Genomic DNA, 15623 nt, shown 5'->3' with positions numbered 1-15623 from the left:
AGCGTGGATCGGGGGGCTGGCTTTAGAGCTGCGCAGCCGCACTCGCGGCTATGCAGACTGCGCAGCCGCGGCCAGCTCCGGCGGCCATCTTTGTACAGGCTGGGGAGCCCAACCCGGGCCGCGCGGTTGGGGACCGTTTGGGGGGCTATTGAGCGGCGGGGACCCGGCGGAACGGCACGGAGGGCACAGACGGCGTCCCCCATGCCTTACAAGCTGATGCAGGTAGCTAACTTATTTTATTTTTTTTTTCTATACTTGGCCGCGTAAGTCCTTTAAAGCCTGGTTCTCAAATTCAATTTTATTGGCCAATGTTTGGGCAATTAAAAAAAAAACCCCATGTAGTATGAGGGCCAACAGATTTTGAAATCTATGAACAGACTGTATTGCTGGGCATACACGGCGCCATCAGGCTCGATTGATAATATTCCGACGTGTCCGATCACCGCGGGGATCGATTCTGCGCTCGATCTCCGCAGGCGGACAATAGCGGCGAATCGAGCGAGTGATAAGAAGCGCCGGCGGGGACGAGCGGGAATTGATCCACGCACACGCGCGGACGAGCGGGGACGCGGCGGGGGGTCCAACCGGCGGCTAATCGGCCGCCGGATCGACCCGTGTATGCCCAGCATATGGTAGATAAACTCTCATACTACAATGTAGCAATTACATAAAAGTGGTAAAACTGGCCAGTCATAATTAGATGTGTGCACCAGGCTTGGGAGGAAATACTAAAGGATATCACTTTGCCAACACAGATCAGGATAGTTAAAGCTATGGTCTTCCCAGTAGTAACATGTGGCTGTGAAAGTTGGGTTATGAATAAGGTCATAAGCAGAAAAATGTTAGCTTTTGAATTGCGGGTGTGGAGAATGCTACTGAGAGTTCCCTGGACTCTCAGAAGATCTAACCAGTCAATACTTAAAGAAATAAGGCCAGAGTGTTCACTAGAAGGGTTGACAATATTATTAAAACTCACTTTGGTCACATAATGAGAAGACCGGATTCTTTGAAGGAATCCTTGATGTTTGGAAAAATTAAAGGCAAAAGAAGAAAAGGATGGCAGAGGCTAAGATGGATTGACAGCCCATGTGAAGCTACGAAAATGCCTAGGCAACAGCTGAAAGAGGCAGTGATTGACACACACATCTTGCGTGCAAACGTACATACGGTCACGAAGTGTCAATGTCAATGTCAACTAAACAAACGAGGTTGTTGAGCAGGCTTAACCTTCTCTGCCTATTTCCTCTATCCTTCCTCTACCCTTTGCCTTTACACTAACCTACCTAACATTACCTATTGCTCTATATGAAGCTAGGTCATAACATAGCATTGCCCTGATGGCGATATCCAGAGTTCAGTTATATAATAGAAAAGCTCCAGTGCCACATACAACAAAAATAGCAGACACTTGGATACAGCTTAACTAAACTTTGGCTATTTAATAGTGGAGAACTTGGGGGGTAGTGCTTTACATTACTTATGATATATTTTGACACAAGAAGATATGCATTTGGGCTGGCGCTGCTGTGAAAGAGCCACTAGGTTATGTCTTCCCTCAAGTCCAAAAGCTCTCAGTCCTCCCTAGGTATCTCATCACAGACTACACTAGACCCCACATGACTCCTTCACGTTTTCTTCAGCAACCAGAATTTGGAAACAAAGGTCTTTGAAATAGTCCAAATCCATGTTATATTATATTTCCACAACTAATTTGCAGGGATGTGTATCATCAAAATAGCTTGTCAATTGACATGTCCTACCTGCAATGCCTACAGCCCGCTAGGAGTTATCATGTAGAGAAAATACAGTATAAGGAATTCTTTAGCAGCAGAGCTTGTCATGCAGAATGACAGGTCAACTCATTGAATCATGAGTTCTCTCTGAGCACAGCATAAGCAGCACACGACAGTGAAGGTGTGACAGCCTGGAATGGGTTAGGCCAATCAGCAGCCGGGAAAGCAGTCTGTGCCTCCTCTCCCCGGCATCCCATATAAGGAGCAGAGAGGACACAATTGAGCATTGAAAGCTGGAAACACAAGGGATTGTACTGTGGAGAGCTGCTGCTAACTTACACTGGGACTGACATTACAAGCAAGCCGCATTTTTGCTTTTGTTGAAGAATTCGCTGGAACACTATAATGACATTGGAGGACGACGATATCTGTGACAATCACAACTACAAGTAAGTGTACTGTTGATTTGTATTTGATTACAGAATTCTTGTATATGTTTTTTTTTTTTTTTTTTTACTGTCACGTCAAATGCTGATTATATGTTGCTTCCTGGTCTATTCTGTAAGCACTGTATATGTTAAAAGGTGTATTGCTTTGTGCGGTAGGGATAGCTTGCAGTCCCACTCGATACACCTGCTGTCTGTCTATGTGCATTGTGTCTTGCCAAGTCTGGATTGTCACCTGCTGCTTCTGTCTATCCAGGATGCATCCTGTCGCTTCTGCACTGGAAAAGGTCCTCCTAGCAGCCCAGATCCAAGACTCACTGACTGTTGGAGTGTATGAATCTGCCAAGCTTATGGATCGGTATGTTTCATGGACTGTGTTTATGTGTACATTTTTGTTTAAATCAGTTTATATATATCCTCAACTGGTTGAAGTTGAGGTTCAAGTGCATTAGTGTTCAGTTGTTTCACCAATTGATATTCTTTATAGAGAATCCTTATAAATTATGGCACTCAGTTCTACCAGGTCAGGAAGATGCCTCACTCCCTCATGTACAGCACAGGTGCCCTTACAATACTACGCAGCCTACACCAATTATAACAGCAATTCTATTTGTTGTGATACTCTCCATAGATGGACAGAATAGGAAGCAGCTATTAGTAACTGAGTGATATGTTTTTTCCAACAGGGTTTATCTGCAAGATAGATATAAATTATTATTTTAGTTCAGTTATGCATTTTGTATGGTATGTTTAAATATAGATAGAATGAATACATGATTATTGTTTTTTACCTGTATCATGTAGTTCTTGCACAACTACCTCTCTTTGTTTGCCATCTTTTAAATAATGAATGATGGTTGTGTTTGACCAGAATGTGTATCTCAACATTATTATAGAATGTAGCCCTTTATTAATGACAGCATTGGCTAAGTATCCCCAGCTTTGGCTGACATCAATCAGCTCAAGTACCTCTTTGGACTCTATCACACCACACACCGCATGCACAAAAGTGATTTTGTGCAAGCGATCCCAAAACACGTCATGTGCATCGCTGTACATTATAGCTCAGATGACGATGGCTGCAACACAATGGAACCCAAATGGGAAATTGCATACATTGTGCAATAAAATGCTCCTGACCATGTTACATTACAGTGCACGGGAATGCACAGATGTACTGTGAACTGTAACATGGAAGTCTATGGACTTTCATATTACCATGCAGATCACACACTATGTGCATTGCATCATAAATGACAGCACCACACATGGGGTAAATTAGGCCTAGGCTACTACTGGGGCATTGCACATCTTGGAAAAATAGTATCCCAATGGTGGGAAAAGTTGTACTATGTGTTATGTGAGTGATAAAAATGTTTTATGTACTGTACATTTCACTCTATGCGTCACACATAGGGCTTGATTCACTAAACCGTGATATGACAAATATCACACCTTATCAAAGATATCACACCTTATCAAATATATCACACCTTATCAAAGATAGCACACCTTATCAAAGTTATCACGCCGTATCATAGTAGAATAGCGAGCACTGCGAACCTATGCCTGCTAATTGGCAATAGCACTCGTCCTGCCCTGAGCCCCTGCGGGTTCGTAGCACTCGCTATGCAACTCTGATAAGGCGTGTTCACTTTGATAAGGTGTGCTGTCTTTGATAAGGTGTGATATCTTTGATAAGGTGTGATATTTGACATATCACAGTTTAGTGAATCAAGCCCATGTGTGAAACGTACAGTACATAAAAACTATTCTTCACCACAACAGACACATGTTGTCTGGTAACGCACAGCGTGCCTCGCATTATTCTGACAGACTCCGCCGCACTGCTATTGCGTAGATGTAAACCTACCATTACAATATAATTGCAACGCCGTTGTGATGTTATTATATTGTCCATTGCAAAGTTTGTGAAAGGACCCTTAACACAAATATTTTAAGGCGTATTCAATAATTGCGAATGAATGCTTTTCAAATTTCCTTTATGATTTTAATCAACTTAGAGCTGATATCCAAAGTATAACACATATTCAGCACATCCTCTTCTCTTGTAAAGTTATAATTACCTGCCGGGTCTTCCTCTTGTGAATCAGTCCTGGAGTTCTGTACCCACTGACTTCCGACGCATACCCCCCGCCCCCCACTGAAAAACACCATTGGGTTTTCTCTTTCTCGAGTAGAGAGAACGCCATGGCATTTTTCAGTAGGGAGCAGGGCTACGCCCAGAAGTCGGCGGGCACGGAGCCCCGGGACTAATTTACAAGTGGAAAACCTGGCAGGTAACTATAACTTTACAGGAGAAGAGGATCTGCTGGATATGTGTTATATGCTGGATAGCTGCTTTAAGATTCTTTGTTTACTTGTGATTTATATATATTTTTTGTTTTACTCTCAAACCTTACTACAATGTATAGACCAGTGACGGCTAACCTTGGCACTCCAGCTGTGGTGGAACTACAACTCCCATGGGGAATTGCAATACTCTGACAGCTCTAAGCATAACTTGGGGAGGCAGAGGCATGATGGGATTTGTAGTTTTGTCACAGCTGGAGTGCCAAGGCTAGCCATCACTGGTATAGACTGTGACTGTATGACTGTGAAGGATGTTGGGAAACATAACTTGAAAATATGTCATGAGAAACAAGAAAACAATATAGAATCAGGGTCCTATTACATCTTTTTTTAAATCTAATTTTAACACATCTATGTAATATAAGTGAAAACCTAAAATATCCAAAGTATAGTCACTCCGTTAACCATTCTACTACATAGATCTGTTAGGATTTTATCATTAGTGGGCACCTTAAACAGGAACACCAGTGAAAATAACGTAATTAACAAAAGTGCTTAATTTTTACAATAATTATGTATAAATTATTTAGTCAGTGTTTGACCATTGTAAAATCTTTCCTCCCCCTGATTTACATTGTGACATTGATCACATGGTGACATTTGTACTGCTGGCAGGTGATGTCAGTGGAAGTAGCTGCTGCTTGCTTTTTTGGCAGTTGGAAACAGCTGTTATTTCCCACAATGCAACAAGGCTCCCACAGTGTGATGTCAGCACCATGGTCCTGACATCACACTGTGGGAGGGGTTTCACCACAATATCAGCCATACAGAGCCCCCTAATGATCCGTTTGAGAAAAGGAAAAGATTTCTTATGGAAAATTGGGTATCAGCTACTGATTGGGATGAAGTTCAATCCTTGGTTACGGTTTCTCTTTAAGTCTCAAAAATGTCACAGACTGGAAATACTTTGATATTTATTTCAAAGCATATGATAGGCAGTGGCGTTAGAGAAGGATAGTGCCATTGGAAGTCATGTTTGTTCTACAAAAGCACACACTTATACAAATGAAAATACACTGGAGATTAATGTCTGTTCTTATACACGTAGAATAGAAATTGGTTTTATATATTAGAACATAATTGTTTGCAAAAGCTTAACTTGTCAGTGTATATACAGTAAAGGGCTTTTAATGGTATTATGTGGCACCATGATTTAAAATGCAGTACACTTGCATAACTTAGCCCTAAATAATAATACTGGCAAGTCACCTAAAGTATGTACAGTATGAGCTATTAGTACACCAGTTACAGTATGTGCTGCTCCTGGTTGGTGTGATAATGTAAGAGAGGAATCATTTCATGGAGTAAACAATTAGTCACATGCCAATATATTGCTGCTATTCTACAACATGGCTAAGATTTGTAATGTAAGTGTCATGTTAAAACACTTTAACCACACTTGAGTGTATGTACGGTAGCAAAGTAACCACAAATGATGTAAAATAAAGTATGTTTCTGAACCACGGAACTAGTTTGTCTGCTACTAGTTTATGTTTGCTATTTTAGTTGGTTATTAAACTCGCTGGGCTTCAAGCAAAGCATAGTTCCATGTCATTTCCATCTTACCCCCACGCATACACAACTTATTTTGTGTCTACCATTTCCTATTCCACTTCTACTTCAATTCAGGACTTGAAATACAATTGTGTTTTGATCTATAATGCCCTCATTTGTCCATGTAGCTTGTTTATAAAGCGTTTATGGAAGACATTGGTGCAATATAAATTTATAAATTAAAGGGAAATAAGCAAGAAAAAATAGATGTCATTCAATCACTCTTTATAAAGGATTAGATGCCCATTTTATGACTTTTAAACTATGTGTTTGATGTTTTATTTTATAGAGATCCTGACAGTGTGGTACTGTGTCTTCTAGCAGCAGATCCAGAAGATGGACAGGATGTTGCCTTAAACATTCACTTCACGCTCATACAAGCTTTCTGCTGTGACAATGACATTAACATTGTGAGAGTGTCAGGCCTGCAACGCTTGTCAGAAATTCTTCAGCCCGTTACTCAACCACACTCTGAGCCCTTAGACCTTCACTGCATCCTTGTCTCAGTAAGTTTGCTAAGCAAAATCTATGGTGGTGTTCCATCACTGCTATTGCACTAGTACAGTACAGGCAAACTTGGCTCTCCGGCTGGCAGGAGTCTGACAGCCACATTTATGATTCATAAAGGCAAATGCATTGTGGGATTTGTAGTTCCTTTACAGATGGAGAGCAGTTTGCCTATACCTGCACTAGTAGCATGGCAGTAAATTATCAGTGCAATAAGGTACATTAAGACCTCATTCACACTGGAGTACTAGTGATTTCAGCTTGTCTGTAAATCACTAGGCGCCTGAAAAAGCTCTATAGCGAATAAATTGTAGTGTTCACACTGTAGCAACCCCCAGTGATTAGTGATTTGCTGATGCACGCAGCATCTTTGTAGCGATTTTCAAGCGATTGAATTTAAATGTTGAAGAGTCACAAAACGCAATCACTCCAACATCGCTTTCATGTACAGTGAAAAATCACAGGAAAATCGCTTTGCAAAAAGAAGCTAGTGATTTTGATAGAGTTTTGCGATTCCCAGTGTGAATCCCAAAATAAAAAGGCATTTATTGGAAAACAGTTAATTATTATTAGTTTGGTTAACTGGAACCAGTGTTTCAAGAGCTGATGTAATGGTAAGCAGCACTGTATCCTTTATACCTGCTCATAAGCGTTCCACCCTCTACTAAAAATATGAACAGCTACACATCCTCAGTTGGTGACCTCTTGAGATGATTCCCCGATCTCTGCATTCACATTTATACAATGAGAGAGCAGGTGAGATGTGCAAGCTACACTACACTATGGGATCGTCATCTGAAGTTTCCGCAGGACAATGGGCAATTAACTGAGAGACCAACCTGAGGGTTCTGTGAAAGGTCCTCCAGCTGTGTTGGAGATCACCTGTACACCCATTAGATCTCTTGCAATCAGGAATCTTCACTTTGGCTAAGGAAAATCTAAAGTGTGTACTAAAGTGTATACTTAATTTTCATGAGCTTGTAAACTTAGCACAGTGTATTTGCTTCTGTAAATTTTCTTTTTCAACTATTGGCTCATCCATAAACAGACCTCTCAGCCCCATAGGAAACACTGATAGAATGTGAAGCTCTATAAAGAGGGGCTTTTAAAAAAATACAATGTCTATGCTCAACTTTGTCATTTATTTCTGATTTCTTAAAGAGAATCTGTATTGTTAAAATCGCTCAAAAGTAAACATACCAGTGCGTTAGGGGACATCTCCTATTACCCTCTGTCACAATTTCGCCGCTCCTCGCCGCATTAAAAGTGGTTAAAAACAGTTTTTAAAAGTTTGTTTGTAAACAAACAAAATGGCCACCAAAACAGGAAGTAGGTTGATGTACAGTATGTCCACACATAGCAAATACATCCATACACAAGCAGGCAGTATACAGCCTTCCTTTTGAATCTCAAGAGATCATTTGTGTGTTTCTTTCCCCCATGCACTGAAGTTTCAGGCTGCTCTTTTCTTCCTGCAAACAGCTTTGCCCTTGTTTGTAATTCCTCAGTATGTGAAAGCCCAGCCAGCTCAGAGGACGATTTATCCAGCTTGTAAAAGATAAGAGAGAGAAGAGAGAAGCTGCTCTAATCCTAAATAACACACAGGCAGTGTGCATAAAGGGGTGTTCATAGCAGAACCACAACACTGAAGAACTTGGCAGCCTTCCAGACACAGGCCGGCAAGTCTGACAGGGGAAAGATACATTGATTTATTACAGAGACTGTGTTAGTAGAAAGTGCTGTAGTTAGCCAGAACACATTAGAATAGCTTTTGGAACGTGTAGGATGATAAAAAACAGGATGCAATTTTTGTTACGGAGTCTCTTTAAGATGATTTTAATGTTCTTTTTGCAGAATCCTCACAACAATCCATGGAAGTGTTCAGGTTTGGATGAGGTCTTCAATTACTGTGCTGAATGTAGATCCAGGAACCAATGGATTCCCTTCATGTCACTTATGGAGCGGTGATGTTGTTGAAGTCGCTGCATGCCAGTGACATTGTGAACACAACACAGCAACGAGCAGCAGTGTACATTATTGTTAAGCCATTCTCAGTGTTATTGAATTTAAAGAATGTCCACTGATGAGGATATTTTGTATTAAGAAGTAAAGAAGCAGCTGGACCTGCAAGCACATTTTTGTAGATATATTCTTGAGAAGATGGATTTTATTTTATATATTGAACTTATAAGCATCTATTTTTGATCAAGTCTTGTTTTCTTTGCCAGTAGTGGTGCCTTTCTAATGGATACATTCCCTGGATCTCATTGTTTTACCTCAAAGTTGTAGACTGGATGTCTGTGGACCCTTACTAACCTCTACAGAGATGACTATACAATTCACCATGTCATCCTCCTTGTTTACACCATACGCATCAACATAAATGGTGGAATGATTAGAGTGTGCATGTTTATAATAAGCCACTTCTTTAGAAAGAGCATCACGTGATCAATCAAGCCTGCGTATCACTTTTAAGCAATTGATGTTCAAACAGCAAAGAATACATTCGGCATAGAGCTAAAAAAAAAGATGTATACATTTATGAGGCAGAAAATGTGTCTTTTATGATGCATTCCATTACCTGGACTTCATAAGAAAACCTAAAGCACAATTTAACGAACCATAATGTAAATGTTTATGTATGTGTCTTCTACTTTCATGTTTTCTAATAAATGTTTGAGATGATTTTCACACATATCTTCTGTATTTTCAACTTTATGACCAATCAATCAATACTCACTTTGTAGCTGCCTCAGTTGTTGCAAGTTTTAATAAAGGTTAACTTTCAGTAAAACTAAGGACATTGATAAAATGTTGCAATTTAACATTGATAGTCTGACATCCAAAGAGGTTGTCAAAAAACCTTCCCTTAAAGAAGAACTGCAGTGACAAAGAACGTAATGAAAAGAAGTGCTTAATTTTTACAATATTTATTTATACATGATTTAGTCAGTGTTTGCTCATTGTAAAATCTTTCCTCTCCCTGATTTACGTTCTGACATTTATCACATGGCAACATCTTTACTGATGGCAGATGATGTCTGTGGAAAGAGATGACGCATTTTTGGCAGCTGGAAACAGCTTTTATTTTTTCCACAATGCAACAAGACTCCCACAGTGTGATGTCAGCACCCCAACCCTGGTGCTGACATCACACTGTAGAAGGGGTTTCACCACAATATCAGCCATACAGGGCTCCCTGATGATCTGTTTGAGAAAAGGAAAAGATTTCTCATGAGAAAGGGGTATCAGCTAATGATTGGGATAAAGTTCAATCCTTGGTTATGGTTCCTCTTTAAACTTAAAGGGAACCCAGGGTGAGAGGGAAATGGAGGCTGCCATATTTATTTCCTTCTTAACAATGCCAGTTGCCTGGCAGCCCTGTTGATCTTCTTCTGGCATAAGTAATGTCTGAGTCCCTTGAACAAGCATATGGCTAATCCAGTAAAGCCTAAGTCAACAAAGTCAGAGAACTTGAGAAGCATATGCTTGTTCAGAGTCTATGGGTAAAAGTATTAGAGACACGTGATCAGGAGGACTGCCAGGCAACTGGTAGTATTTAAAAGGAAATAAATATGGCAGCCTCCATATGCCTCTCACCTCAGGTTCCCTTTAAACCTTAGAATTTCCTCGGCTGAAATTATTCTTTGTGACTGTCTTGGCTGAACATCTAAGTTGTGTTCAGATGTCCACCAATGATCTCTCTGCGCTAGTAATCAGCTGGGTAGATCATTTTAGTCTAACGTCTACTGTTGCAGTGGAGGTTTCAAAGGGGGTACCTACAGCAGTGTGCCAGTTGGGCCTTTTCCCTCTCCAAAGAACAGAACTCGCTGCTCTATCAGGAGCCAAGCAACGTGTCTGTAAAGCTCTTGCATTCTACATCATTTTGGGCAACAGTTGTTTAAAAGGTGCACCTAACTTTACTTTAGATAAAGTGAATAGTTTAAAAAGTCTGGTTTTATTGCTTCATATTTATCCTCACTTGTTGATGAAGAGACACAATAGAAGGTTTGAGAAAATATCTGTAAAGGGAGACAGAAGTCAAACAGTAAGGCTTGTTAACACTTTTAGCGCTTTTCATTTTTGAAAAGCGCTGGCGATTTTTAAAAGCGTTTATAAACACTTGAGCAATGTTTCTGAATGTGAGTATTCTCTCATGAGCGATGAGCTTTCTTTCCAATCGCAAACGTGGCTCCTGCACCATTTCCTTAGAGTTTGCGCTTCAATGCAAAGTATAGGGAAATCGCAAAGCGCTTGAAAAAGCACTTTGAAAAACAATTTGGTGAGTGCTTTTTAAAATAAGTACACTGTATTTATTAAGTTCCAGGTCAAAGAGTTCACTTCCTGATTGTCGTCAGGAAGAAAAAAAAAACGCCAAACAAAAGCACTTAGAAAAGCGCAAATCACTTACAAATTGCTTACAAAAACACAGAAGTGCTCAGCGCTTGCGATTTCTAATGTGAACTAGGCCTTATAGGTATCCCAGAACCGGTGCCTTATCATCATATTTATATGTTTCAGTGCTTATGATAACATTGGAATTCACCTCATCTTCCATCCTAGTGCCAACTGGGAATCTCTTCTATGGGGACTAAGGATGAGTGAGTCCAGTTTCTGAGACGCAACACTAATTACTTGCAATAAAATTATTGTATGACAGAGAAACACTTTGGAGTACAGGGCTAGATGGAAAAAAAAGTAAACGACTCAAGTTAGAAGCTGTAAAACATTAACCTCCCCAGCGTTCAATTTCCGCAGGATTTCTGCCTGTAACTTACCAAAATGTGTCAAACAAAGGTCTAGCCTACATTTTGAGTACAATAAAAGTTTCAAACACAAAATCATTGTCAAAAATACATTTAATTTTCCCTTTCTGCCGGGCCCCAATTTCCCCGCTCTTCATCTTTTTGGCAGAAAACATGCCATTTTTTGCATGCAATGTTTTGAATTAACCAATTCACCCGACACAGACTATTTTACCCTTACAGCCAAGAGCCATTTTACCCTTTCAGCGCTCCTCTCATTAATTAGGCCATAACTTTATCACTGCTTATTACACCTTAAGGAGCTATGTCTTGTTTAATCAAAAGCTGGTTTAGGGCTCTGTCTCTGACACAGAAGTAGTCCAGCTTTCAAATCTCAGCTTTTTTGTTTAGTAAGCCATGACCTATTTGGTAAGGAAACCTTGGGCAAGACTCCCTAACACTGCAGCTGCCTACTGAGCTGCCTACTGGCTGCAGCTCTGGTGCTTTGAGTCCACCGGGAGAAAAGCGCGATATAAATGTTCTGTGCTTTGTCTTCTTTTTTTTTCAACTAATTCGGCTTTATGTGAGTCATACTTGTTTTCAGTAATTACTATATTTTTAATTTTTTTAGGGAAAAACAAGGAACAATGAAAAAATACACCATTTTTCCAATTCCATAGATTTAAAATAAACAATGCTACTAAAGATAAAACCCACACATTTTATTATCCCATTTGTCCCGGCCATCGCATTTAAATTATGTTCCTGGTGCAAAGTATGGCAAAAATATGTTATTTGGAAAAAAAGGTGTATTATTATTTTCTGTACCCTATCAGTAATTACAAGCCCTTATTTGCTAAAATAACAGTAACATACCCTCCTGACAAACATATTAAAAAAGCTGAGTCCCAACAGTAACTATGCATTTTATATTTTATTTTTTTAAATGCTGTCACTTTGGCTTTTTTTTATTTAGACGTGTGTTATTTTGGTGTCTATGTGGGAGAAACAGGGGGCAGGAGGGGTTAGTAAATACGGGAACAGGGGTGCCGCCACTGTACAGCCTGCCCTGTGCTCCCCGCAGCCCCCACAACTTACTGTATATGCCAGTGTTCCATCAGCGACTCCTCTTGCTCTCTCCTGTTGCCAGGCCAAGCTGCGGCGTGTTCGGTTGCCATGGTTATCGACAGTGCCTCTCATGATGTTGCAGCTACTTGCTGAAAGTAACCAAGGTGGTAGGAGCGAAGCCAGGCTGACGACAGGAGAGAGTGAGGAGAGTGCTGTGAGAGAAGTAACCAACAGAATGCTGGCATGTAAGTTTCTAGGGGAGGCCTGCACCTGGTTACCTATACTGGGGTACCTATAGCTCGGTACCTATCCTGCTGGCACCTGTACCTGGCTAACCTATACTGGGGCACCACCTGTACCTGGCTAGGTATACTGGGCACCTATAGCTTGCTACCTATACTGAAGGCACCACCTGTACCTGGCTACCTATACTGGGGCATGTATAGCTCGCTACCTATACTGGGGGAACCTGTACCTGGCTATCTATACTGGGGGCACCTATGCCTGGCTACCTATACTCGAGTGACCTATGCCTGGCTAGCTATACTGGAGTGACCTATGCCTGGCTACCTATACTGGAGGGACCTATACCTGGATACCTACACTGGGGGCACCAATACCTGGCTAGGACAGAGCAGCGGGACGAGAACTGACACAGAAGGGGATAAGAGGTGACACAGGAGGAGACAGAAGGGGACAAAAGAGGCACAAACTGAGGTGGCACAGGGAGAACAGAGGGGGACAAAAGAGAACAGATTCAGGTTAAGAACAGATCTACAGTCCCTATCTCATTTGTTAACTGGGGACTACTGTTGCTAGTATTTGGCTCCACCCACATCATGCCATGGCCACATCGACTTTTTCACCGCAGCATTTTCTTCGTTGGTCGGGCCACACCCATTTCTTGCTGCTCCCTGCAGGGAGGAGGGCCACAAATTATGGGTTGCTTGGGGCCACCCAAACCTTAGCTGTATGGGCGGATGTATGCTGTAATGTAGTTTAGAGTAATTTTTATTTTTGTCCACTAGATTTGTTTACAGGATTAAGTGTGTTTTTTTTGCTTTACTTTTAACTTTCGTTTTAATGAATGAACATGGCTCCTGATTGGAGCCATGTTTTTCATAGGCATTTTGATTGGCTTAGGGAACATATTTTCCTCCCATTCACCAATAGGCCATTAATGAGCAGCGTGCGCACCTGCCGCAAAATGACAGGACATGCCTGTATGTCCTGTTTGTGGGACAGAGGCACAAACTGGACACATACAGTATATATGTCCAGTTTATGTAAAGAGGTTAAAATTCGCATTCATGTGTGAATTTTCGCAAGCATGTTTTAAAGAGTAACTGTCAGGCTGCAGAAGCTAATTTAAACCTCTATTCTCCTGTGTTAAACAGTTTAGAAGGAAGCCCAAAAGCCATTAGTGAAGATAAAAATCTCAGTTACCTTTGATGTGTGCTTATCTTAAAGGCTGTTATAGACCCATAAGGACGCAAGCCGCATACTAAACTGCAAAGCATTCTGGGGCCCTCCCCTCGGCTGCTAATGAGACGTTACAGCAGCTTCTAATCAGTCCAGCGCGTAGCACTGATAAATCTCCGGACAGAGTACACTGCAGGAGTCAGCTATTGTTCCTAGCCACATGGCTCATTAATATTCACTGCACACTGTGTTGTTCAAGTACCAGCTTTTCTGTGATCAGGAAGCAGGCAGGACATGACGACACATTTGACAGAAAAACATGGAGCCTGCCATGAGCTGTCAGGAGCATCTATCTCTGCATATACTATATACAAATTCTGTGAAATCCAAACGTGGACAGTGAAATGCATATGTAATGTAAGTACAGCCAATCTTTAGCTACTGATATATGTGTTTATTTTCTCTGAGACCTTATACCTAACAGCTCCTCTTTAAGAGCATTTGTAAACAACTCACTGCTCATACAATTCTATGGGCCCGTTCACATCTCTGGTTTGTAACAAATCATGTTATTCTAACTTGCTGCATGCAGGCTGTGAATTAACATGCATATTATAATGCGCACAGTGTCCATTGCAGTTCACACACATTACAAACCATGTGTTATGTAACGCACACAGGGTGAATCCACCCTAAATACAATTGTTTAACTCATCAGATCAGTTCAGCTATGTATATTGCAAGGATTAATGGAAGCATTATTTCAGCATACTCACTTTGTGCTCTATTTGCACATAATGATTCCACACTATTTCTAACAGAAGCTGGCACATTAGATTGTCATGGTTTGCTGTCAGTCATTGGATTATTCCAGGTGATGAAACCTGACCCAACATCATAATATAGAATATAGAAGAATCCAAAATAGAACATTTTTGTTGACAATATGTAGGCACAGTGGACTTCAGACAGAAAATTATTCAGATCAGAAGTCTAGTTTAGGACTTATCCCACGAATATACTGTTTAATGGCTATGATATTCCCATGGGCCTTTTACATTGATTGAGATGCCACATGGCAGGTTATGACACAGTAATGCACAACATGCTGTGGGCTAACTGGGTAACGTGTGCATTTATAGTAGCAGTGAGGCACACTTTCATTGTACTGTAAGCCTCACTATATGGTCACAATGCTACCAGTGTGATGCGGCTTTTTACTACATTGTGCTGCAGTGTCATAACAAAACAACTTAATCAGTGTGAAAAAGCCCTAACATCACTTTTTCTTTTCTTCCATTCACTGTAAACGTGGGCAATATCAGATAGCCAGTTTTAAGCAATCAGATTTCTTGCTTGAGTGAAAGTTTCCTGCAAAAATATAACTGTACACTTGTCCATGTCAATGGGAGAAAATATACCTAATAAGCTCATTGTAAGGTCAGATGTAGCAGGAACTCCCATCTCATCATATAAAAAATGTTATCACTCATGACCAAAACTTGTTTGCCCTCTGACACTGCCATAATAGATGCATAATAGTATCTGTTACAGTGTAGCATATAGTACATGCAACAGCATGATACATTCACAACTGTATGAGCATGATGAATGGGTTTGGGAGGAAGGAAAGTAAGGAGAAAAGGAGTGTTAACCAAGACAAACCCCAGGTTACTGGGGAAGATGGGGTACCAACACCAAACATATTTACATTATACGTTTGGTTGAAAAAAAGACATCCATCCATCTACTACAGAAAAAAAACAGGCGCATTT

The 15623-nt window shown here is 40.7% G+C and overlaps 1 protein-coding gene across 1 annotated transcript; it reads left to right on the top strand.

Annotated features, from left to right (window-relative positions):
• Positions 1–2032: 2032 nt before the first annotated feature.
• Positions 2033–9253, top strand: GADD45B (growth arrest and DNA damage inducible beta). Its single transcript, XM_068271193.1, has 4 exons — positions 2033–2182; positions 2436–2537; positions 6396–6612; positions 8468–9253. Exons 1-4 carry the CDS (start codon positions 2139–2141, stop codon positions 8579–8581), a joined length of 477 nt encoding a protein of 158 aa, XP_068127294.1. The 5' UTR covers positions 2033–2138; the 3' UTR covers positions 8582–9253.
• The last annotated feature ends 6370 nt before the right edge of the window (positions 9254–15623 follow it).

Source organism: Hyperolius riggenbachi, chromosome 1 (assembly GCF_040937935.1).
Source record: "Hyperolius riggenbachi isolate aHypRig1 chromosome 1, aHypRig1.pri, whole genome shotgun sequence".
Classification (NCBI taxonomy): domain Eukaryota; kingdom Metazoa; phylum Chordata; class Amphibia; order Anura; family Hyperoliidae; genus Hyperolius; species Hyperolius riggenbachi.
This window is presented reverse-complemented; position numbering and strand designations above follow the sequence as displayed.